This window comes from Erithacus rubecula (genome assembly GCF_903797595.1).
Source record: "Erithacus rubecula genome assembly, chromosome: 19".
NCBI classification, from domain to species: domain Eukaryota; kingdom Metazoa; phylum Chordata; class Aves; order Passeriformes; family Muscicapidae; genus Erithacus; species Erithacus rubecula.
Window position 1 is genome coordinate 13,316,435 of NC_136671.1, and position 25,648 is coordinate 13,342,082.

The window sequence follows — 25,648 nt, forward strand, 5'->3', positions numbered from 1 at the left end:
AAAACACCTGATTCATGGACACAAACATTCTAATATGCAGGTGCTGAGGTCTTTTATTGACTGGTCTGGGATTCTTTTCAGACCGTAATTCAGATGTGTTTTGGTAAACTTTAGAGTTACCTTTTCTGTAGTATACAAATTGTTATTTTTTCACTTCCAAGGAATTATATTTCTGTTTCTTATGCCTTCTGGTACTGAGGGCACCATTCAAGGATTTATTCTACAGAACCTATGTTGAAGCAAAGAGATTAAGGTTCTTAATGCCTTCAGTATATAAGCTGAGAGTGAATTTTTTTTCTTCTTAAATTTTAGTAGATGAAATGTTGACATGAAATAACAGTTCTAGCAAATAATATTTCATCAGAATTTACTGCTCATTAAATGCAAATTTTGCTAGGTGTGCTAGTTGTTTTATTTTCGTAGACTGGGCAGTGATGGAATAAAGGGAGAGACAGACGGTTGTGCGTATTTGAAGCTTTCAGGGGAATGGCTGTGGTGCTGTCTGGTATTTAGACGTGGCAGGTTCTGTGCCTCATCCCAGCCATGGCAGTCATTCATAAAGTTAACAGTAGTAACTTTTATTTTTGTCATTCATTTCTGCTTACATCAAAGTGGCTTTTTGTCTTGTTTTTCACTAATTTTCAGATATATATATTCTGATGTGAGACCTACAAAAACGGTATCTTCAGTGCTTGCACAGAATTGTTGATGTCTATTAACATAGATAAATTGACTTTCCCATGTATTTTGATGCTATTGTTCTTTAAATACGTACTTCCAATTTTAATATTTTTTTTCTATTTTCAAAATGTTTCCAGCCTTTGAAGGTAGTAGACCCTGATCACCCCCTTGCAGCACTGGTGCGCAAAGCACAATCAGATAATAATTCCTCTACACCACAGTCAACAGACGGGGCAGCTGTGCAGACATCACAAGCGGAATATTCCTCTGATTGTAAGTGCTTTGTGAGGAGGCAGCTGGTGGTGTGTTCTGATGGATTGTGTGTGGATGCTGGAGGGTAGAGAATATGCTGGCTTCATGCTTCATCCTGTGTATCTATTCTTTTGTAATCTCCTAAGTCTTTGAAGGTCTGTCCTGAGTATCTGTTGAATTGCTGCTTTAGAAAACCAGGAGTGGGGTGGAAGGGGTGGACAGGCAGGAGGCCAAGTCTCCAGTCTGTAATTTTAGCACAATATCCTTTATTCTTATATTATCTTGTTTCTGTGGATTTTGTAAATTCTGATGCTCAAAAAGGTAAAGTCAAGCTTAAATGAGTTTATGGGCCTCTTAATTCTTTTCAGCTTTCAGAGTTCTGAAGGTCCTTGATTCCTTAAATATAGAAATGCACCTTACCCTTTTGTTTATGGAACTGACCTTGTAACACGACTAAGATACAAGAAAATTTGTACTGAACCCTTTGCTACAGTAGGGTTTCATGTTATTATACATTTGTAAGTGATGATTAATGTCACTTCAAGGTGGTGCTGATTGAGTTCTTGGTTTTTCAGTAATGTTACTGCAGATCAATTATCACCATAATAATCTGAGTTGATTTTTATGCATTATAGGCTCAGAATCCCCAGAGGGTTACAGGTGTTGTCAGTTGAATATGTGGGCAGAAATATGCATGGAAGTAATTTGTACTTAAAACTGTATCATAAGGGAATCTTGAAAAAACTGATAAAAATTTCTGCGAAGAAATTGAAAATTATTGGTTATTTCATGAAAGACTAAAATCAGAATAAGTATTTCCATACAATACAGCTAATAAGCTTTCTCATTACTTTTGTGTCAGGCTTGAACCTGAATGTATGATAAAAACTGGGAGATTATAGTTTAGTACCAAAACAAGGTCAGTTGGCAACTCCTCTCATGGCATTTAAAACTTAACAGAACTTTATTCTATTCTTGTTACAGACAGCTTATTCTTTGAAGAAAATAAATTCTGCCACATGGGAATGTTTACAAAACTTTTAAGATAATAATTCATTGTAATTTAATGCATTGATTAAACCTTGCTTCCAGAAATGCAAACTCTTACTGTAATTAATTTGAAATATTTTACATTAATATTTTCTTTTTATACATAGTCTTTCTGCAGAAAACACTTATATTTATATGGTGAATACATGTAAATCTGTTAAGCTAATTGGAACATATAGATTACTGTCCTTGAAGAAGGATAGAAAGACGTAATAGGCCTCTGTACACTCAAGAAATACTTAGAATCAGAGAAGCCTTTAGTGTGGAAAGCATGTTCAAATGCCTGGCTCATTATGTTGTTGATTGGCAAAATCTGTGTACTTTTTGAGGTTTAAGTTAGCACGTGTGTCTCCATATATAGTAATATAGGGGTTTAATATATATATATAGTGATTCTAGTAGTTTAATTTGTTAATGCTAATTAACAAATGCTAATTTTGCTAATAATGTTAATTTTGAATATATGCATATTTCTTTCTTAATGAAAACGAGGTGAATTAGATAGGAAGCGTGGTTTCATACTAGCTCATTTTTAAATATGTCTGCTCTAGTTCACTTCTTTATTCACACCTATGACCTTCAGTATTTACATTCTTTCCCTTAATCTACATATTTCTTACTCGTCCTAAATCTGGTAATATGAGCCTTTCCTTTAATGCTTTGGGTTTGTTTGGCCTTTTTGTGTTTTTTACACACAAAGTGAGATACCATTTCCTAGTCTGTTAGGTGACTCTGGATTCTCAATGTGTTTGTATTGATATAATAATGTATTGCATTGGACGGTTTTCTTCTAATTAGAAGTTTGTTTGTTCTTGAACGTCTTTCTGCAGCGACCGTGGCAGCCATGTATTACAGCTACTACATGCTCCCTGATGGAAGCTACTGCCTGGCACCGCCCCCTCCGGGCATCGACGTTGCTGCCTACTACGGCGCGCTGCCCGCGGGGGCGGCCGTGCCCAGCGCCGCGGGGGCGGCAGCGCTGCCTCCCCCTCCTGGCACCACGCCCCCGCCTCCGCCGGACCCCGCCGACAGCGCCGCGGGGCTGAGCTCCGCCCCGGCACCCGCCAGGTACCGGAGACAGGTGTGCGTGTGGGCGGGGACTGGGCTGAGCTCCGCCCGGCACCCGCCAGGTACCGGAGACAGGTGTGCGTGTGGGCGGGGACTGGGCTGAGCTCCGCCCCGGCACCTGCCAGGTACCGGAGACAGGTGTGCGTGTGGGCGGGCACTGGGCTGAGCTCCGCCCGGCACCCACCAGGTACCGGAGACAGGTGTGCGTGTGGGCGGGCACTGGGCTGAGCTCCGCCCGGCACCCACCAGGTACCTGAGACAGGTGTGCGTGTGGGCGGGGACTGGGCTGAGCTCCACCCAGCACCCGCCAGGTACTGGAGACAGGTGTGCGTGTGGGCGGGCACTGGGCTGAGCTCCGCCCCGGCACCCGCCAGGTACCGGAGACAGGTGTGCGTGTGGGCGGGGTCTGGGCTGAGCTCCGCTCCGGCACCTGCCAGGTACCGGAGACAGGTGTGCGTGTGGGCGGGCACTGGGCTGAGCTCCGCTCCGGCACCTGCCAGGTACCGGAGACAGGTGTGCGTGTGGGCGGGGTCTGGGCTGAGCTCCGCTCCGGCACCTGCCAGGTACCGGAGACAGGTGTGCGTGTGGGCGGGCACTGGGCTGAGCTCCGCCCGGCACCCACCAGGTACCTGAGACAGGTGTGCGTGTGGGCGGGGGAGTCTTGTTTGTGCACTTCCATGGAGAATGTTCAGTAAGGCTTCTAGTATTGAATCAAGCTGTTTGAACTGCATGGTGAACACAGATGACAAACCTGGCTGTATTTTTTCTTTATTTCTTTGTTTTGGGGCTTCACTTTGGGTTATGTTTAGTTTTGGTTTTTGACTGGTTTTGTTTGTTGTTTGTTTCTGTTTGTTTCTGTTTGTTTTTGTTAAAGCAAGAGTCTGAAAGATTTTGGTGTTCTATTTGAAAAATCATTTCCTCTTGATGTTTTCAGCACAATTGCTCCAGTGGTTGCCATTATACCTCCACCTCCAGATATCCAGCCTGTCATTGACAAACTAGCTGAGTATGTTGCTAGGAATGGGGTAAAATTTGAAACTAGTGTTCGTGCCAAGAATGATCTCAGGTAAGAGAAAATGTTATTTAAACTGCTATTTCAAAAGTTAAGATTTTAATTTTTAAAGATATTAAATTACAGGACATGCAGGTTTTGAGAAGTACTATTGTTTGTTTGTTTGTTTGTTTGTTTGTTGTTTAATTGAAATTTAGGGATCTACTTAACGGTGATGGGAAAGCATTATGGCTCAAATTATCAAAACAACCAACCTGTCAAAAATGTCTCTAGTAAGCATGCTCTGAATGTGTATCCTCTGAAGTTTAGGCTTAAGTAAGAGTGCTTCCAAACATCAAGTAACATTCCATTTGCTAGAGAAGACTAGATAAGGGATTGTTAGTATTAGCTGTATTCATGTACATCTTCACATACTCAGTTTTCTTTTAACAGGTTTGAATTCCTGCAACCGTGGCACCAGTATAATGCTTATTATGAATTTAAAAAACAGTTCTTCCTTCAAAAAGAGAGTGGTGACAACTGCCAGGTACATGTATGTTTGTATATACTGCCGTGAAAAATACAGTAAACGTGATAAAAACTTGTCACTTGTGTTACTGTGAGACATTTTATAAATGGAATGCTGAATTAGGGAGAAATTGATCAGCAAAGGACGTGAATGCTTTTTTTTGTTGTTTTTTAGTTTTGTGCAGCCTTAATCTAAGGATCTGTGAGATGGTGTGATATTTAATTCTTGCTTTTTACTCTAAGCCACACCATTGTGGATGTAATATAAAATGACAACCTGAAAATCTTCTGGCTTTCTATACAAGGGAATCTGCTTTTGTGTAGGTTTAGAGCTTTGTAGGATTGTGATTCATGTTCTGCTGTCAGAAGGGTTAGCTATGGCTTTTAACACCCATGCCTTCCTGTATGCCTCCCTGTTCTTTGTACAGCAGTAGCACAGAGGCTGCAGGAGCTTTCTGACGTGCTTTTTTCTGAGAGAGGTTTTGTTAGAGTCCAGTCATGACTGCAACAATACTGGAGCTTCAGAATCTCACAGCAGTTTCCTACTTGCTTTGCTTCTCTGAGTCCGTGTTGTTAGAAGGTGATAGCCAAACATGGCATCCATGTTTTTAACTATTCTCATGTTAGCTAATTAGATTGTTCTCTTACTGAAAAGAAAATTGCAAATAATATCAGAACTACATTATCTGATGTTAACTTTTCATGGGAAAGAGCTATTTTTTTTTTAGGCCCTATGTCATTTGTCATCTCAAGGCTTAGATTGGGGAGCCTTAAACTGAAGAAGGTAGGCCTATGGGTAAACTCCTCGGAATTGCTTTGTGGAAAATGAAGAAATTCAGTAATGGTTGCTGTTTGGAACACTTGTGTCTGATGTTTTGTTTTAATTGTGAAAAAAATGTTTTGAAAACACTATTTTTAAAGATAAACTGTGGTAAATATGATCTTACTCAGCTGATAAATTACAACCAAAGTTGTCCTGTGCCACAATGCTGACTGTTCTAGAATGTCTTATTTGCAAACCAGTGGGTTGCATTCGTAATACTTACATAATTAATAAGGACTTGTTAACATGTAGTTGGGGGGAAATTGCACACTAACTGGAGCATAATAATAAAGGATTCATTTTAAATGTTCAAATGAGATGAGCTAAAAAGCAACTGAAACCGGTTTAAGTCCCTTGAGGTCAAGTGTAGCAATGCATATTTTTGTACTGCATGGCTTTGTAGATAATACCATTCTCTTCAATTTTTTTAAAATAATGATTCTGATATTATCTTTATGGTCTAGTAATACATGTGTAGGCAACTAATGCAACTGATACTTTTCCTTTTGGCCATTAAAATTAATAAGAAACCGTACTACAGACTTCAGTAAATAGAGGATGAAGTGCTTGATTTCATTGCGCTTTTCCCCTTTGAGGACTTTCAGAAATCAGTTCTGTTGGTCAGGGAATGGCTGCAGGGAAGATATTCTCAGTGCCTCAGTTTTAACATCACGTGAGCTTAGCAGCAGCCAGAGCAACCAAACTCGCAGTTGACTGTGTTAAATCACTTAATGTTATCACACAACTCACCATGTCAGTACTTTGAATGTCGTAATTCCCTTCTTGAAAATTCTTGCCATGAGTTCAGAGGTCATGCTGAATGATTCAGTCATGTCATGGTAAAACCAGTAATTCTTTATTTCCTTGAAAATCTCAGCACATCTGTTGTATCAAAAAATATTGCTAGGCCCAGTATTCTTCAGCAGAATGTTGGAACAAATCAAACATTAACCTGTGTTGATTCCTGTGAAATCTGATTATGTGAAGAATTTATGTGCAGTTGTGCATGAGGAAAAAGTGTCATAAGCTTTCAACCTCTCCCTAGGAATTGCTTTTATGGGTTTGGTTTGGGACCCTAGAGATCAAGACCCAAATAAATATACAAGAATGTACATGCTCTTAGGGTTTTAATTTTAAATGTCTAATTTTAATGCAGATTTTTGGCACAAGTGTATCAGCTGAAGAACATTTTCTTTGTTGTAAAATAACATGTTCTTACTGTAGGTCTGTAGGTTTTATGGTCTGTGGGTTTACATGAGGCAGAATTATGGTCATGAGTGCTGAGTGGTGTAAAATTAACTGTTGTGTGATTAGCTGATAATGTGATTTTTCAAATGGCTGACAAAATTGCAGCTCCACAGACATTGCATTAATTATTTCATAAGTATCCTGTTAGTAATTCTGCTCATTCCTTTTGAAAAGGGAGTATCTTCCTCTGAAGATGTTCCAGCAGACACTGCCAATGATGCACCCAGTGAGGCTCAATTTGGAGATGAACATGCACCTGAAGATGCATCTGAGCCAAGTGCTAAGGGAGTTCCAGGAACTAAAAAGGATGCTCCTCCTCCTAAAGCTGTCAGTGATGGTAAACTGGTGAAAGGTACGGTAACATGATTTATTTAGCATGAAAATATTTGATAGCATATGCTTAAAGAAAAAAAAAGGCAGAGGAAAGTAGAGAAAATAATTTAATAATGTGAAAAATATATTTTCACTGAAGGCATCAAAAATGTCAGCAATAAGTAATTTGATTGCTTTCATATTTCTTTCTTATCAGACTATCAGGTATTTATGGTCTGACACAATAAATTGTTTTACTTCGGTTTTGTGCAAAGGCTTTCATCAGTGATGCCAGTAAAATCTTATTTTTGTCATTTTCAACTTGACAATTACAAGCTTTGTGCAAGAAAGCAGTCTTTCTTTCTGAAGAAAAGCAGTGAAAGCAGACCTTATTTGAAAAGATACATGTGGAGGAAGTACTCTAGCTTGTTGCTCATTCTTCCTGTGCTGGACATGAGTCGTGCTACAAGAAAAGACCCCTTTCATGTCTCAGTGAAATGTTTTTACTCTTGCACTCAGAGCAGCAGAGGGACAGAATGGAAAGATCTCTCTGGAAGCCACTCAAAGCCAGCTAGCACACTATTAGTGTCCTGAATTGGAGAAATGATTGTTTATATCTGGGAGCTGATTTATTAGAAAGTACTGTCAGGAAAAGATATGTTATGAATTCTTATTTTCAGTAAAACCTAAAAATGTGCATCTTTTAAATAGAACTGAAAGCTACTGAAAAAAAAAAAAAAACAAGACAAAACAGAAAAACTACTCTTTAACTGGGCTTCCATGGATGGAAACTTCCTTCCTGCCACCTTAGTGGCTTAATTACTAATAAGTTTATCTACTCCCTGTGGTTCCCTGAATTCTCTCTCTTTGCTTCTTGCTGCCATCCCATTTTCTCCACAACCAGCAAACACTGGGCTCTTTGCTGTGGCTGTCTGACTGTCCAGGCTCCACAGTTTCTTCTCTGGGCAGCCCGAGTAGCTTCCCTGGGGAAGGAGCAATCTTCCCTGTCTTCAAAGATGCCTTATTAAGAGATGCAATATATATTGTTTCTGTTCTGCTATTGTTAAGTGCAAACTGGAGCCTGTACTTTAATAGTAGTCATTTGCTCAGATTTTCATAATGGAATATGAGTCATTTCATGGCAATCTGATTCCTATAAACTTATTTTCATTTCCTTTAATATGGTACAAGTCCCACTTTATTATAACCTAAATACAGTACTTGCCTCCAAGACACACATAACATCATTACTAGATTTTTCTTCTATCTCCGAGGAAATAAAATCCCATTTTAGGATTTGTTCTATCCCATGAAAAAGATGGAAATCACTCTTACCTCTTATCTTGGAATTCTGGAGTTCTTTGTTTCAGAGCATATATTGTTACCCCAGGATTACCATAATCAAAGTTTATCTTTTATAAACCTTGGTATATAATGTAATACTATACTTAAATTTCCCTAACTGCAATCTCATAGCACGTATATGCAAAAGGCATCCTGGACAAGGTAAGTGTTGCAGCAGACCACGTGGTACTAGGTAGTGAGAAATTCCATTCTTCTGTTCTTTTTTATTCTAAGTGTCATTTGGTAAATGGGTTGGAGATTAATGCAGTGGTTTTTTTGAGATCTTTACACAGCAAATGAAGTTTCCAATGGTTGTTTAAAACACATAAAGAGAGAAAAAAGGGTTATGTTGACCTTTTAACCAAAATAATTAGCAGAGTAGGATGATACAAGTTTCATTTTTTGTGGTGTAGCCTGCAGGAGTAATCGGTGAGGTCAGGAAGTTGAACCCTTGGACTGTAGTCTGATGATGTGTGAAATCTTACCCATTCATTCACAGCATCCTTTGCTCCAATAAGCTTTGCAATCAAGGCCAAAGAAAACGACCTTCTTCCTTTGGAGAAAAACCGTGTTAAATTAGATGATGACAGTGATGAGGAGGAAGAGGAGGGAAAGGAAGGCCAAGAGAATGCTAACAGTGTGTCAAACCATACTCCAGCAATTATCACTCCTTGTACTGCTCCTGAAGAGAAAAAGCCTCAGCTTACACAGGAGGAGCTGGAAGCTAAACAAGGTATTCCATGTGGCACTGTAAACAAAATGAAAGATTGAGTCCTTCACACAAACGGCAAAACTGCCCTATGTGACATTTTCGGTGTTTTGAATACTTTCTGTGTCATGTTAACAAGAATCAGAATCCTTTTCCCACAGTTAAGAATGAAGTCTTCACTGGTTGCTCTTACAAAATCAGACTTGGAACACACCGACTCGGTTGAACGCGTTGTCCTAATGCCTGATCTTTCAGAATTTTATTTTGGTTTTCCATTACAACCGCCTAGTAACTAGTAACTTTGTTCCCAGCAAAGCCCAGCAAAGGCATACCTGTTTGTCATTTTCTTCATCCAACAGTGAATTGCTTCAAGCTATTTTTCCTTTATATTGCACTCCCATATAGACTCATATTGTCTGGTTGATGTTTTGCTGCTCTTATAAAGCAATGCCATTAAACCTTTGTATGGGTTTTGCCTGTTGCTGTGTTAATGTGCATAAGGGCAGAAGGGCATGCTGAGTGACTTTGAATGAAATTATGTTCTAGAAGAATCCAGTGTCACCCATTCCTCCCCAAGGCTGTTACGCAGCAGAATGTGCTCACTAAAGTGGATGTTCTGTCAGTATTTACCAGCTTAAAAACAGTATTTCTCCCAACTATGAGTATGTCACAGGAACTTACTTTTTCATTTTCAAAATGGTGGTTTTTTGCTTCTTAATAGTAGCCGCTTTGTAAACTGCAGTAGCACAAAGTATGCTATGGTGTTACATATCAAAACCAAATATGAAGTATTTTGTGTAATAATAAAAATTAAGTGTAAAACACAGTTAGAAAAAGCTGTGTGTTGAAAAACCTATGGAACTGAACAAAAAATCCAGTTGTTTCATTCATATACAGAACACAAAAATAAAAGTGTAAGCTGAAAACATTACACAAAGTAGCTGTTAGGTGTATAGTTAAATCAATTGGCTTATTCTCTTAATGTAATCACATACAACATATAATCACACACAACAAAATCTGCTGGTTGTAACAATAATGAAACAGTTTCTGAAAATTTCTGTAGCAGCTCTTTCTATAAACATATAAACATATATTTAAATAGGGCTGAAAACTGTGAAGATCAGATCAGTGGAAAGAGCAAATTGGAGAGTTTGTATCACTTTAAGACTTAAAAGAAAAAGCTTTTGGATTTACACAGCTACTTTCTTTTGGTAACTTTTATAAATAGAAAAAGACAAGTATCCTAAGTAATAGGGATTTTCTTGTCATTTTAAGTTAGAAGTTTTTACTCCACCTGCTGCTGCTTTGCAGTAAGCAAATGACATATCTGTGAATTAAGATGCTTGAAATGTCTTCATTTCAAGCTGCTGTCTTTATGGTGTCATTGAATGGCTCTATTGAAAGGCTTGAGAATGGCTAGGAGGGGCTGTTTTGCTTGCCTTGTGATGGGGAGGGTTGTTTGTTTTCAGGGAACCTGAGTTCCCCAAGCATGACTCACCCTAATCTTAATGCTTAATTGTTGTTCTTAGCAAAGCAGAAACTAGAGGATAGATTAGCAGCTGCAGCAAGGGAGAAGCTTGCACAGGCCTCCAAAGAATCAAAGGAGAAGCAGCTACAAGCAGAACGCAAAAGGAAAGCTGCCTTGTTCTTGCAGACCCTGAAAAACCCTCTGGCAGAGGCAGAAACTGAGAAAATTGAAGAGAATTCCTTCAGTAGTGAGGTAAGCAAGAAATAAATTTCTTTCCCATAAAGCTGGCAGAAATCTTACCTCTAGAGTGTGAATCTGACAGAGTTTATGAACTTCAATGAAGAGACAGAAGCTTTTCTAAATGGGAAGAAATTTGAATTTTAAACACTGCTGATCTTTTTTCCGTTATCTTACATATGTCTCTCATCTGTCATTCAAGAACTAGTTCAGAAGTAGGCTGCACAATTCATAGGTCAGTTAGACAGATACAGAAAGGAAAATGAGCTTCCATGTTTTCACTCTGTGTTAGTGATCCAAGTGCTGGAACAGTCACCTTGCAAGAATGTTGGGATGGCTTACTTAAGCCATAATGCTTTCTTATTTGATGTGTATATTGATGGTTTTGCTGTACATTACAAATACAAATTGTGTTGGGAAGTAGAATCTCGGTTTCCTGGGTTTGCAATTGCATTGCTTTCAGAAAAACCAGTAAAATCCCTCTTGGTTGAGCTAGTCAAGCAAAATGTAATCTCTGGATACTGATGGAAAATTGACAATATTTATTGTGACAGGCTGGCTACAAGAAAGAATGACCTGGCTTTCCATTATTTCCTTTCCCTGAGAAAGAATTCCAGTTCCTAGCAAGTAGTTCATTGCCCAGTTCTTGATTTTTTCCAAATAAATCATGGATTACCCCTAAAACACTTTGGAAAAAAAAACAGTTGAGAGACATGCCTGCAGTGTAGGTAATCCATATCAGCCGAGCGTAGCAGATAGGTGAGCTCATTATGGTCACATCCCGAAAGAGATCCTGTTTGGGTTTTTCATTGCTACTGCTAACAAATTTTCCTTGACACAAGAGTTCAGTAGTTCTCTTTTCAGTTATATGTTGAAGAGTGAATGCAGAGAGACACTGATAATTCCAAACTCCCCACATTTGCAGTTCTGCTCTTCTTCTCAAGGGAATTTGTCAAGGACACAGATACTTCTAAGCTAAGGTTCCTTTGATATTTTTCTTTAAGAGAATGCCTGAAATAACCAGTGACAGCTGACTCTTTCAGAAGAGCAGATGAATGTTCTTGCTCCCATCTGAACTTACTGAAGTTCTAAGCTGAACTTGCTAGTGAACTTCTCAACAAGAAACCACACCCTATCCCACTTCTCAGTAAACTGATTTTCTAGAAACTTCTTCTTCCACAGAAGTACAGTTTCAGAGAAGGTATCAATTTTTTCTTACACAAAGAGTTCCAGTATATTTGAGAATTTTAAAGTAACCAGTTTCACTGTTTCTTGCCAATAGAAATGCTTGGACGTGCTTTCATTATTAAAGGGTTTATTTAGGTTTTCAGATGTATATTTAAATGCTTTCTGATGTGACCTTGCTTTAAAAAAATAAAAGTGGCTATTGTATTGGGAGTGCTTCTACTGTTTTAATGAGCAGTCACAAATACCATAATGTCTTTGGATGTAATATTCCTGCTAAGTGTGGTGTGCTTAGTGACACACATATAGATACATGCATATAGACTTTTGCAGATAAAAGCTTATTTTGGAACACTAATGTTTTTCAAGCTGTTGTTCCGTTTGCCATATTCAAAAAGCAACCATTTCCATTCATTCTAAATAATTTGCCTTTTACTCTCCTTGTCTGTTTTGCCTATTTGTAACAGCCCATTTGAGTCAAGAAATGGCGTTGGAGAAAGATGAGTGAAATCATATTGCAGATTTGTTAACCTCTGTTCTCTGTACCCTGAGAACCAAGTGTGCTGCATTATGATGTCACAATAAGCTTGTAAATAAATATGTAGCACTGGTTTGTTTTTTCGAGCTTTCTCAATAGTCTTCATGTTTCAGACTAAAGATGCATTTAAAAACACTGATTGCAAAACTAACAGGAAATAACTACAGTGGCTGTAATAAAAACAATGTTAAAAAGTTTAGAGAGAAAGATACATAAAATTAGTTTTGTGGTTTGGTCAATGGAACTAATTGGGGCAATTAAATTAGAAAATGAATTAATCAGAAAACAAAATTATTAAATATTTGTGTCCACCAAAAACATAACTAAATGTATTGCATTTCTTGTTTTGGGGGTAGGAGTATCCAATGAAGAGTCCAGGAAATGCATATACAAAAACTCATATATACTGGTCAGAGTTAATGTAGTGGCATGATTTTTGTAGCCTAAAATTTGTCTCAAAAATGGAGTAATAACTGAGTTGGATCTATGAGAATATCATTACATTGCCCCAGACTAGTAAGTGTATATAAGTGTCACACTGCTTGTGTGTACGTACAGCATATATTTTGTGCTGAAAACCTGTTACCCACAATGTGCAGAAATGCACAAAGCTTTTGTGACCTCTGTCAGATTTTCCTGATGCCTTGCTTTTCTTGAAAAGATCACCGATACTGAGTGTACATTACCTCTTTGAGTGAAATCGATTCAGCTAACTGCAGGTAAAGGACAGTCAGTACCACAGAACAGAGCACTTCTAAGCTGCTTTGGCTTCAGTTCTGTCTTTTCCGTAGCTGCATTATTTCTTTTATATGGCTTCCTGTTTTTCTGTAAAGTGAAATCAAGCAAGAGAAGCAAAAGGCTGAAAAGGCTTGAGCACCGAAGCAGCACAACTTCTCACAAACGGCTCCTTACCAGTCTTGCATGCATTAGAACAGCACAGTTCTGCCCATTTCCTCAAACCAGTGCTTGGAAAGCACGGAGCTTATCTCCCTTTCCAAAACCCATGAGCTTCCAGCAGTGCTGGGCCAGTGAGGTCTGTGCCCTTGTTCAGGACATGGACACAGGAGCTGGATGGCATTTCTCTTCCTTGGTTAGGTACAGAATTCATGTAGACTCATGGTACCCATAGACTTTGTAGAGACTCCTTGGCACATCTGCCAGTCGCTGAGAGTCTGCCCTCGTTCTGCAATGAATGAGGGTTCCTTGTCCTGGAACAAAGCAAACAGCTTATGGTTTTAACAACTGCAATTCTTCCATGCTGGGCTGGAATACACCAGGTTATCTGGAGTGCTTCACTAAACTGCCTTTTTTACTTTAGAACAAAATAAGGTGCTTCATGATCTGAAATGTAAATCTCATTTTAAAATTATTAAAATTAATTCAAATTTTAAGAAATAAGGTTAAATATCTTGGTAGTGGGACTTGGCATGGATTATTCTGCAAATGTCATATTTTACTCTATGTCAAAAATGATTGTGGTCACAGTGCTTTGATCAGCATGTAAAAGTCAGTTGGTTATACCCAAACTGTTACCTGTATAAACCTTAAGTATCTGATTTAAATAGAAGAGAAATCCATAGTCATTATGTTGCAAAACCAGACAAGCACATGATTTGAAAGTGATGCTGTTTTAATGGCTTGTCCCAAATGTCATCTGCTGTTATGCCTCTGAATATAAAGATTCTGAGGCACAAAGCAAAACTTTCCTTCTTTTGGCTCTTTCATCTTCCCAGGTTTTTAAGCCCTGTTTTATCATTTGTTTCTTTAGATGTATTGTCCTTACTTTTGTCCTGAATGTAACAATTATTTTATTTTTTTTTTCTTGTGGAAAGCAGTCTTATTTACAAGTGAAATAGAAGTGTGCCATGTTTTAAAAATGAGATTCTCTTCTAGTTTTATCAAGCATAACAGGGTTATCAACAGCTGTGGATGGCGTAGGTCTTTCACACTGCTGTAGTTTATCCTACCTTTTTAGCAATGGGCTGTAGATATTCCTGCATGCCTCTTTGGAATAATAATAATGTATAACATCATTTTATGTTTGTGCATTTTCTTTGTTAATTTTTTTAGCAAAATGTAATTGTCTAATAAAAACCATCCCCTAAGTATTTTTAAAAAATCTTTTGAATATTTCATTTTTTTTTTTTTTTTTTTTTTTTCAGACTAGGTGTCTACATCTTCTGGTTAGCATGGGAGGGGTGTTGGTTTTGGTTGTAAATTTATCTGTCCTTTTGAAAAAGCAAGATAAAAGAAAAACATATGTCACATACTAATGTGGCATTTAGGGGGTGGATAACTTGCTGGCATTTGGAACTTTTTTTTTATTGCAATAACCCTACTACCAAAAATTACATAAGAGTTGTAATTCCTTATAGGATAAATACTTTAGTCATTATATAATGGGGGGGAAAAGGCAAATATCAGAACTGCTATTTTAATTAAGATAGGTGAAGGGGTAAGAATGTTTATGTGTTGATTTTTAGTCTTCAAGGCTCTCAAAATAGGCATATTGATCCACACAGCAAACAGATTCACAGCCACTGATTTCTTTGCAGTTGGTTCTGTCCAAATTTTGCCTGTTTTTGAAGATCATACCATGGTCAGTGTACTGCAGCTTCTTTTTAGTATAGCAGAGTAACCCTGATGAAACTGTTGAATCTTTGAGTTCCTATAGGACAAATTCTGTAGGAGCTTACTCTAGAGGAAATACTTTTTCTCTTCAATTTAATATTTTGGGCCGATTTATGAATACTAGGACTCAAAAACTTTTAAATAGAAGTAACTGCCTACTTTGTTCCACAGTGGGATCAATACACAAATAATGCACTTCCATTGCTGGTAGACAGTTGCTTATTAATTCTCAGTCAGGGAGAACACCATAAGCTTTGGGGAACCTGGAGTACAAAAATACAGTGGTAGAAAAGAATCTGGAGTAGTTTTGGATTTTAGTGAAGTAAAAGAATTGTTGATTAACTCTTTACAGTTCTGACATTCTTCCTGTTGCCAGTTTTGATCTAACACAGGATTCCAACTGCTGTAAAGGAAATATAAGCTGTTTCTAATATTATTGATAATGTCCTTTGCCAGTTGATTTTGTTTGAGCCAGACACAGTGCTAGTGTTTTGTTCTGTTGCAATAAGCACATTCTGGTTAATTTCTAATTTTGACTTTGTGTATTGATTAAGTAGTGTAACCCCAGAATAATTTATGTATTCTGGGCTTATGAATACTGCAAATATACAAATGAACTGAAGTACTAATTTCTGTTCTCATATGGCTATAAATTCTATTTACAGAGCTCTTTTCTAATCCATTCCTGCTAAACAAGAGTTGTTGAATCATGTTTTGGCATTGCTTTAGTCAGATTTGCTTTAGTCATGCAAATAAAATGCTGAAGAACTCTGCCAGGGAATTTGTCTGGTAGTGTAGCATTTAGTAAAGGCCAGAAAAATGTGCTGTTACCCAAAACAGACAAAGAAGTGAGAGTCAATGAATGCTATCTGAATGTTTGCAGTTTAACTTCTTAGAAGAGCTCTCAGACAATTTAAATCTCTCATCCCTTCAGATGCATAATAAAATTCATCAGGTAACAGGTTTCCATACTTTCTGAAACTGTTGTACTGTTCTGCGTATTGGCAGAGCCTGGTCAGTTGAAGCAGAGAGCTTTGTAATCTCCCAGTTCTGTAGTTGCTGTGATTTTTTTTTTAATTTTATTGTTTTTATTCCTTTCTGCATTCATGCCTCCAATTTCAGTTCCCATTACCTTATTTTCCAAGATAGTTTATTTGTTTCCAAATATTTATACACCTAGAAATTTTTTTGTGGCCTAGCAATTTGCTGACTGCTTTCAGTGAGATCTGTGTTCTGCTCTGGTGGTGAATCAGGTCATTTTGCTGGTTCTGTTATTTTAAAAGGCAAGTGGAGTTGCCACTGAAGGAAGTGGCCTGTTTGTTTCAGGTGATTGTCATAAGGACATGACATCTGTCCAGACACCTGGGCACAGTGGTGGATGGGTGGGTCACTTCTCCCTGTTTGTTACCTTTTGTAGCACACTGATGAACCTGCATATTTCACCTGGGGAGCTAAATTTACTTCTGTGTGGTTCTCCAGGTGTGATTCAGCAGTAGCCTGAAGCAGAGGTGTTCCAGTCCTGCATCTGTGCTCCCCAGAGAGAGCTGGACAACAGGCACTCCTCAGTGTCACTTCTAGGAGTCAGGGAGCCCAGGGCCAGCAGTGCATGCTGTTGGTAGAAACACAGTTGGGCTTAGCATTGGGTGGTTCTTTGTTCATGTGAGCTGAAAGTAAATGCGTCATTCATTTATTAATTTCCTACTTGGCAGTGATAGGAGAGCTTTTGTTTTATGTGGCCAAATGAGCATGACCAGTGAAAACCATTGGTTTTTTCTCTTCTCTCTTGTTTTCTTCTTAACACTACTTTGCCTACAGCTTTTTTGTTTCAAGCTATTGGAGGTGTCTGCTTCAAGGCAGACTGGGCTATTCCATATTCAGTAGTGTTCAAAGCAAAGGCTTGGGTGCTATATAAAGAGATAAATAATGTCAAAGGCATGAAAGCCAACTCTGGTGGCCTCTTAGGGAACTGGAGATGAGGTATCTGTGAGGTGTCTGCAGTTACAAATGGAATTTGTGAAATTGGAAATAGGCCTCTGGTAAACCAGTCATTCAAATGATCATGCTGTAAAGTGTTTATAATTGAAGCAAGCTACTTTAGTACTGCTTTGTTGCTGTTTTTATAGATATTATGATAGCAGTTCTCAGTTAAAGCATGAAAAAGTGTCATGTCTCTAACTTGAAGCAGAGCTGCCTTTTTGGTTATGCATATATGATCAGCTACTGTCTTTGTGTATTCAGGGTAGGAGAGGGGTAAAAAGAAAGGAAAAGATCACCTGTTTCTAATTTGGCTATTTCAGGTTTTAATGTATTAATTTTTATTCCAGTCATGGTAAGTATCCTTGTATCAAACAGTGAAAGTGTCAAACGAAGTGGAGCAGAAATTATGACAGGGAAACTGATGTCTCCAGTTGCCTTGAAATGGCAGCTGGGGGAATGACAGGCTTTGAAATGAGGAGCATATCTGTAGTGCCTGACTCAAATTGTTCTAAAGAAGGCATTGAGCAGAATTCTCTGGGGTTCAAGCTGATAATTTTAAAATGTTGTGGTATGATTTTGCTTAATCTCCTTCAGCTGGAATTATTTACTGAACGTTAACTGTTCTGTCTTTGAGATTAATAAATTTTGCAATCTTCCCAATCCTTTGCATTTAAAACATTTATTTTGCAAAGGTCAAACACGGTGTCTATCAGCATCAGTTCATTTTGCTGTTTTTCTTGAAGTTGTCATCCAAACAGCACTGTTTGTGGAAGAAAGTGACACTAAAAAGTAGCTTTGAATGTCAGTTGTTTCTGACTCTATTTCCAGGTATATCCTGTTTTAAGTAAAATATGTAAATAGACTAAAAGATATCTGATAGTACCCATATTTTTAGAACACATTTCTTCTGAAAACTAAAGATGCAAACTTCAGAACTATGTCCTGGTTAAGCTGTCTTAGCATGTGTATTTTTGGGGAACTGTACAGGCCTCCATTAAATTTTGCTGGATGCATGTGTTTGAAGATGTCAGCTTCTATATGCTTTACATGCAGAAGTTAGTGCAGCACTAACTTGGACTAACTTTGCAAACTGAGCACTGTTCTTTGTTTATCTTTGATTTCAGAGTGTCAGTAGTATCCCATGTCCTGTGACTGCAGTGAGAGCTTTACCCACCTTAGAAGTTAAACAAGCAGAAAGGCCTTCAAGCAGAAGCAGAGATCCTCCTAGGGATGAAGAAAAGGAAAAGAAAAGGAAAAAACACAAGAAAAGATCTCGGTCAAGATCTCGATCACCTTTCAAATATCATTCATCATCTAAGTCCAGGTCTAGGTCACATTCAAAAGCAAAACACTCACTTCCCACTGCCTATAGGACTGTGAGGCATTCAAGGTGGGTTTGGAAACCAAACATATACTCCTTAGCATTCTGTGTAGGTAAAGATGTAAGACATATTTGCACTTCTTTCATTTCATTGGTGTTTTTATATCCTTTGCAAAGGTTACAGTCACCTTGAATGTATGTGGCACATACAGATCAAATGTGGCAGGTCTTTTATTTTATTGAAATAATGAATCGTTAATTTCTGATTACATAATGTGGAACTTTTACCAGTAAATGCTTTTTCCTGATGTTCTTTGAAATGCCAGGTGATAATATATAGGAATGTGATGAAAGCAGGAAGAGAACTTGCTAATGAATCTCTGGCTGTTACTGGAGCAAAGTAACTTAGACAATATTCAGATAAGAAATAGAGGTAGAGAATTAGGTGGTTGAGCAGCAAAGCTCAGAAGACAGCAAAGCAGTTGAATGACAAGTGAGAAAATAGGATGGGTGAATTGCAGGAGAGATATGACAGGAATCCAAGAGGAGTGAAAACAGTTGAAAGAGAGAGACCACAGAAGAAGATGGCCCAGTATTGTTATCTCTGTACTTAATGATTAATGAGATTAAATACACTATGCTAATTATCCAGCTACAAGATTATATATATTGCGTTTTACTGGTACCGTTAATTCCGTCAAAGGTATTTGGGTCTGAGCAGCTTCAAAGTTTACTGTCTGTAAAATTTGTCCTATCTGAATGCTCTGCTGCAGTGGATTTACTGTGGTCAGTGGGAAGGGCTTTGATATCCTCATTCATTTGTATCCGGGCTCAGGCTACGGAACAGTTTAGCTGCTTAAGGAGCTTGTAGTTCAAGCAAATTGTGCATATAAATACTGCCACAGCTGTATGAGTGTGTGATGCATGTGAAACCACACACCACTACTTCTTTGTATCTCTGCTCATTCATGCCTGAAAAAAGCTTCTAGCCCTTGATAACAGAGTGCCAAAACTACTTTTAGTTTTCTTACGCTTTTTTGTTTCATGAAGTGTCTTAACTACACTAACAGGAGTGTTAACAACTTACAACTTACTGGTTTATACTTGATTTTTGAGTTTAAGAACAATACTTTGCTGCAGAAATCTCTGCTATTCAGAGATGCCAGGAATTAAGTGAGCACAGCTTGGACTGAAATGATCAGTCTGACATGTTGTTTATTTGATGACCTTTGACAATAAGTTGTCATGACATGCTGTGTCATGATCAAAAGTCATCAAGAATGGGTAATCACAGGAGCTAATCTGTGCTTGCTGTCTTGAGTTTGCCTCCTGGCACAAATCAAATGGTGAGCACATAAGAGCACGAAAATCCTGAATCACCACAACACCTGATTAAATCTGGTTAGATATTTCTTTGATGAGCTTTGAATTCTAAAACCTTAGAAGTCCAACAAGCTTGATGCTGGCTGGCTGGCTGCATTTTAACATTATGTAGCAAAACAGCACCCTTGCACTGAAAACATTTTGCATGTTTTAAATTCACAAAAGTTAGAACAGGAAAGGCCTTGTACAAGAAATGGTGATGATTGAAAGTGTGCTTTCTTGAAGATTACAGTATGCCTTAACATTTCTAAAGTTAGAGCTCTTGCTCTTTAAACAGAAAAATTGTAGAATAATCAAGAGCAAGAGGCTGATTCATAACACTGTCAAATACTGATGCAGTTTGATTCTCAAATGTTTAGGCCAAAATAGTACCTTGTCTCATAGTAATATCCAAAAAAATGCAAGTGTTGTTGCCTAGCTAGAAGATGTCATTGGGTTTCGTCTTTTTTATTATTATTATTTGTTTTTATTTTAATCTTGTTTCTGATAATCATTTCAGTGCATTCTGTTGCTTCATTCAAAGCTTGGCATGTTTCACATCTCTTTGCATCAGGTTTTCCTAGAACAGTATTCTTCAGCTTCACCTTGAACAGTATTTTTTTCTAGCTTCCCAAAGCACTGGGTATTACAGCTTCCAGCTGACTGAGTAGTTATGTAAAGAGCCATACCCTCTTGGAATAAAGTAAACTGTTCCTGGATGTTAATATGCTCATCTTGTATTAAGTGGATGGCACTTAGAGACAGTCATTACTGTGTAGGCAGTAATGCTAAGTTACTTTGGAATAGCCCTATTTTGAGTGTCTGTCCACTGTTTGAATGCCCCAGTCTAATGGTGTATTGTTGCCTAATTTTAATCTGTTCAAAATGTAGATTAAAAATCACTTTTATCATATAATTTATTGTAATGAGTTAATGGGGATTAAGATGTGAGAAGTGTAGGTAAACATTGAAATTTGCAGTAGCATTCTTTGCTTTTTATTCAAGGGATGTTCAGGATACTTTGCAAGCTCTTCCTTTTTAGTTTGTCATATTATTCTTTTTTTCCAAAATGCAGAATTTCTAAATACAGCATGCAAGTGAATGTTGCAGTATACTTCTCTGTATACCATTTTACATCACTTGCTTATCATTTATTTTTGCATTGTTAGAGGTGTAGAGGGTCTGCCACGTTTGAGAATAAGTCCATGGTGATAACATGCAATTTTGATACTGTTGCATTTTTATGTTTTCTTATGCATCTTCAGTAGTAATAAAGTTGAAAAATTCTGTTCCAGTAACATGAAGGTGGTTCAGAGCATGTTTGGCATAAGAACGAAACTTAGTTTTAGACAAATAGGTTTAAAAATCATAGCTATATAGAGAACACAGATAATATTGGCTTAATCATGGCATGTAGTGGGCTAACAGCATTTCTCTGTATAAATGCATGTTATTTTTTGGAACAAAATGACTCCTATACAGCTCCTGGTATCATACAATTTTAATTCTAGACCTACACGACAGACTGAACAAGCCATGTACACAGTAAACAGTGTCCCAAAGTTCTGCAAGGTATCGCAGAACAGACCTGTAAGTCCCAGAGAGATAATCAGTTATTACAAGTAAGTACTTGATATCGAAGATGGGGCACATTTACTAAATCTGTCTTGGAAAACAAAGATTTTGGGATCTTAGTAGTAAATACAGCAAATGCTGAATCAGTTTTTATTCCTCATGACTTCAAAGCCCTGTTAAAGAGTTAGGTCTGAGCTGTCCTGGCAGTGGTGCCCGTGTTGGACTTGGGTGGGCAGTGAGCTCTTGCATCTCACGGGAGGAACTGGAGAGAACAGCAATGTTCACCTCAAAATCCATTTCCTACCCATAGACAAGTCTGGTTTGGGAGTGTGAGAGGAGACAAAGGGAAGCAGAAGCACTTGTTATATACCAAATGATTTAGTGATCTCATTGGGTGAAGCTTGGATGTTCATTTTGAATTAGGGATGGAAAATCTAAGCTTCTTTTCAATATTGCTGCTTTACTTGATACAGTTTAGTAATAGAGTTGTACTAAGGTGCATAATATATCCAGTTAATGAATTATTAGTAGTAATTAGTGGTCTAGTTTTTTAACAGGTTACTTTGCAGTAAGTTTGGAAAGGGTACACCTATGTGGGAGTTTGTGTGAGACTTCTTGCCTCACTGTTAGGAATTTAGTAGACTTGGAAGTAGCTGTTCTTTGTTAAAAAAGATTGTTTGGGGGTGTGTTTTTTTCTCCTCCAAAAGTGATTTTCTTGTTGCTGAGGCAGTGTCTAGTCATGTAATTTTAATTCCAATTTTGTAATGAGACATGCCAAGCTTCATAACCTCTTGAACTTTTGGGATCCTTCTAAGCCTAAGTTATAAAGGAATAAAGTACCTTCTGGAGTTATACTCTAATGAAAGATACCATTTGTATATTGCAATAAAACTGATTAGCTGTCTTTTAACTGTTTGAAGCAAAAGGTCAAAGTTCTTAATACTCGGTGATTGGAAGAATGCTCTAGAACCACAAATGTCAGTTCATAAAAATGAAGCTAATGTCTTTTTCTTTCTGATTGTTTGGGCTTTTTTTAGGCTGGTGCATACAAGCTTTTTTCAGTAAGGGTTCCGCTTTTGGTTAAGGGACTAAGCCTTTTCAGGATTGTAGTTAATACCAAAACTAGGACATTTTAGTCTGGATGTGAAGTGTGTGCCTCCATATCACAGACTCACAGCATCCACAGCGGCACTGAGCATGGAGCCGAGTCTGAGCAGCTCTTCAGTGGCAGCAGCAGCAGAGTGGAAAAATTATCAGGCAACTTGGGCAATGAAAAGATTTGACTGCTGGAGCTCTTTTCAGGGAAATCATGGTAAAATGTCAAGGTGTCTGACTGAACCCAAGTTTTATAATTTTTTGGGTTTTTCCTTTTTATTAATCCTTCTAAATGGCTTAGTAAAGATCAGATTTTAAAGTGTCAAAGAAGTTAATTTGCAACAGTTATCTGCCATTTGATAATTTCTTTTCAGTTGGGCTTTTTTGTTGTAGGTGTAAGAGAAATGGCTCAGGATTTTGTAGGTGTGTATATATTACCTGTATTGTGTGAACCTGAAGATGTCTGATCTTAACTAGGCATGCTCTCTATTTTCCCTTCTTGATCTCCTCCTCACTTTTCTAGGAAAAATGTTTTAAATCAAAGTTCTAGTGCCAAACACCACTGATACTGGGTTGTTGGTCACTTACACTGCTGTAAATATTGGCTGTGCTAGGATTGTTCTGCAGCATCTGGGACATTTCCTGGACTTGTAGGCACTACATATCAAAGCAAGTATTTATCTCTGTGAGGCAGCAGTTCTAAAAACACACCACTAATTTGGGGAGACAAGGCCAGGCCTGCCAATCGCAGCTTCACGCAGATTGGATTTCTGCTTACCATTTTAGTAACTATGCTGCCACAAAAGGTGCCTGGACTAAAGAAAAATGTTTCCATCAAATAATACAGAAGTTATCATAGCAAACAAGACCAAAAAATGTTTTCCTTTTTTAGTTCCCTATTGGGAGTGAAAAGCAATGGATAACTTCATCTCAAATGTCTTGGATAGGCAAGAAATTTTTACGTAGCTGGCAAGTCTTGGAGCGTAAATGCACCACGTTGGTACGGAATAGGTGTTGAAAGACGGCGGCGCTTTTGCATTTGGTGAGGCGCGGCTCCCTGCAGCCAGGGCTTTGCCTAAGGAGCGGGAGGCCAAGCGCGGGCTGTGTTCTCTCGGCAGGTCGCGGTCCCGGTCGCCGCGGAGGAGGGCGCAGACGCCGGAGCGGCGGCGAGAGGAGCGGAGCGTGCCCACAGCGTATCGCATCAGCAACAGCCCCGGCGGCGGCCGGAGGCGGCCCCGCTCCCGGTGAGCCGTGCCCGCCTTCCCTGGGCATGGAGCGCCAGCGGGCGCGCGGGCTGTTCTTGCCTGTTCTTGGCCGTTTGACAGACTGGTGATGTTATACGCTGCTGTCTGCTGGCCACGGGAGTTCAGGTTTTACTGGGAGTTTCATGTTTCCCTCTGCATGGGTCGTTTACTCATGCTGTGCTTGTGCAAGCTGTATGACCTCTGCACAGGTCCTAGCACAACTGTGATGTCAACTTTCTTGACATCACATCGTATCTGCAGAAATAAGGGCAATTCTGATCTAGCAAACAGTTATATTGCAGTTATTTTACTGTCAGACTGGAAGGTGAAGTATGAATCGAGGTGTCACTTTGAGAGCACCATGCCTATAGTCTCTCTTAAACTATTCTAATCAAAATGGCTTTTAGTATTCAACTTCTTTGTATGTCTTGTGGAATAAGAAAGGGATCACTTTCAGCTTCATTAAAAAATTCTGTTGTTTCTTATGACAACATCTCTTGATAGCCTGTAATTAATGGAGGTATGGTAGGTATAATTGAGAACTTCCTGAGTGTACTTCAACTGTTTTTGTTTTTAACATTCATCAAATGAAGATAATAGAGGCTCCTGTGGAATTCATGCAAATTTGGTTAAGTAGAACAGATAAGGAAGCTTAAAATATTTGTTCTCCTATAAACGCACAAAAGAATCATTTTTCACATCCCCATGCTGTTTTTAATGCTGTGTTGGTGTGTCTGCTGTTTGACCATTCATTTTAAACTATAAAGTATTTTTAGAATTGTAGATTACAACGGCAGTTGTGAAAGAAACCAGTCACAATTTTAAACTTCTCTTAGACCTGGAACAGGAAACCAGAAAGTGACACAATAAAATATGGCAGTAAGTACAGAAGATGTAGACTGAAGAAGGAGTATTGTAGTTAAACACAGAAATTTAAAAAACTGTTTCAACCCTGACATGTTAAATTTTCAAGTAAAAATGTGAAGGACCAGTTTCCATGTTCACTTATTGAACACTTTCTTCATCGTGCAGCTGTTCTATTTGTTCATCATAATCTGAAATGAAAAACACTGAAGAACCTTACAGTAAAATACGTTTCTTGCATGACAAATGTTTGCCAAGATTTTCAAGATTTAAACATGGAATCTGTTCACAGCTTGGTTACATGATGATGTTTTAAGAAACTAAGCAACTAAAGTACATGACTAATCAAGGAATAACTGACTTTGTAGCTGATGGTTTTGTGAAGTCATGAAAATGTTAGAGGTTTTTTGTCTGCCACTTAATCATTTATGCAAGAAAAGCTTAAGGAGGTTTTGCAATTTCAAGTCTTGAATGTTAAATTCTATGTAAAGAATTGTGGGGTGAAGTCTAAACATCAGTTGTTTGCTATTTATATGGAAGTTCAATGTGTTACAGCATAGCACCTCTTAAAGTGGAAAATTCCCATGAAAAATCAAAGTAAAGGAATGAATGATGTGATATTTAAAAGGTGGCTAAAAGTTTTAGTGTTTTTAGATGTTCTAGAAGCTTCGACAGCATTCTTCTGAATAGACATCTAGGAGTGCATATTAGAGAGAGATGCCTACAGTAAGGTATTGCCTATCTCTAATTAAGGCATCACTCTAATTCTTGTACTTACAGTAATATCAATACTAGTATGTAAATCATACAGACATAAATTTATAACCAGGAAATAATGTGATAGTTTCATCTTTAATATATTACCTATTAAATTGTCTTTGAGATTAATATTGCCAATGAGGTGACTCCTTCTGTTGCCTTCTGGCAGTAATGAACACAGCGGGTTCCTGGAAGTCCTTTGTTTTAGCTTTCATACTGACAAACATTTGTGGATCTAATTTCCAGGTCACAAACAATTTGCACTTACTAGGTTAGTCTGAGTGCAATACAACAGCTCATTTAAAATCTTGATCCTGTGGTTTGTTGCATTGCAGGAAAAGGTTTTTTTCTTTTGAAAACCAAACAAATTGAATTTGCCTTGT

General features: G+C 38.2%; 1 protein-coding gene across 8 annotated transcripts in view; it reads left to right on the top strand.

The window, feature by feature from the left end:
* SFSWAP (splicing factor SWAP) overlaps positions 1-25,648 on the top strand; it is a 35,536-nt gene that overhangs the window by 6,351 nt on the left and 3,537 nt on the right. For 3 of the 8 annotated variants that reach the window (XM_079322136.1, XM_079322137.1, XM_079322138.1), the window contains 9 exons: positions 819-954; positions 2,814-3,051; positions 3,986-4,117; positions 4,496-4,595; positions 6,816-6,993; positions 8,797-9,030; positions 10,539-10,729; positions 18,170-18,435; positions 23,517-23,642. In XM_079322136.1, coding sequence (XP_079178262.1) covers positions 819-954; positions 2,814-3,051; positions 3,986-4,117; positions 4,496-4,595; positions 6,816-6,993; positions 8,797-9,030; positions 10,539-10,729; positions 18,170-18,435; positions 23,517-23,642 — 1,601 coding nt within the window. Of the gene's footprint in view, positions 1-818; positions 955-2,813; positions 3,052-3,985; positions 4,118-4,495; positions 4,596-6,815; positions 6,994-8,796; positions 9,031-10,538; positions 10,730-18,169; positions 18,436-22,472; positions 22,861-23,516; positions 23,643-25,648 lie in introns of those variants that run through there. The other 5 variants (XM_079322133.1, XM_079322139.1, XM_079322140.1 and 2 more) reach the window with 4 other exon arrangements.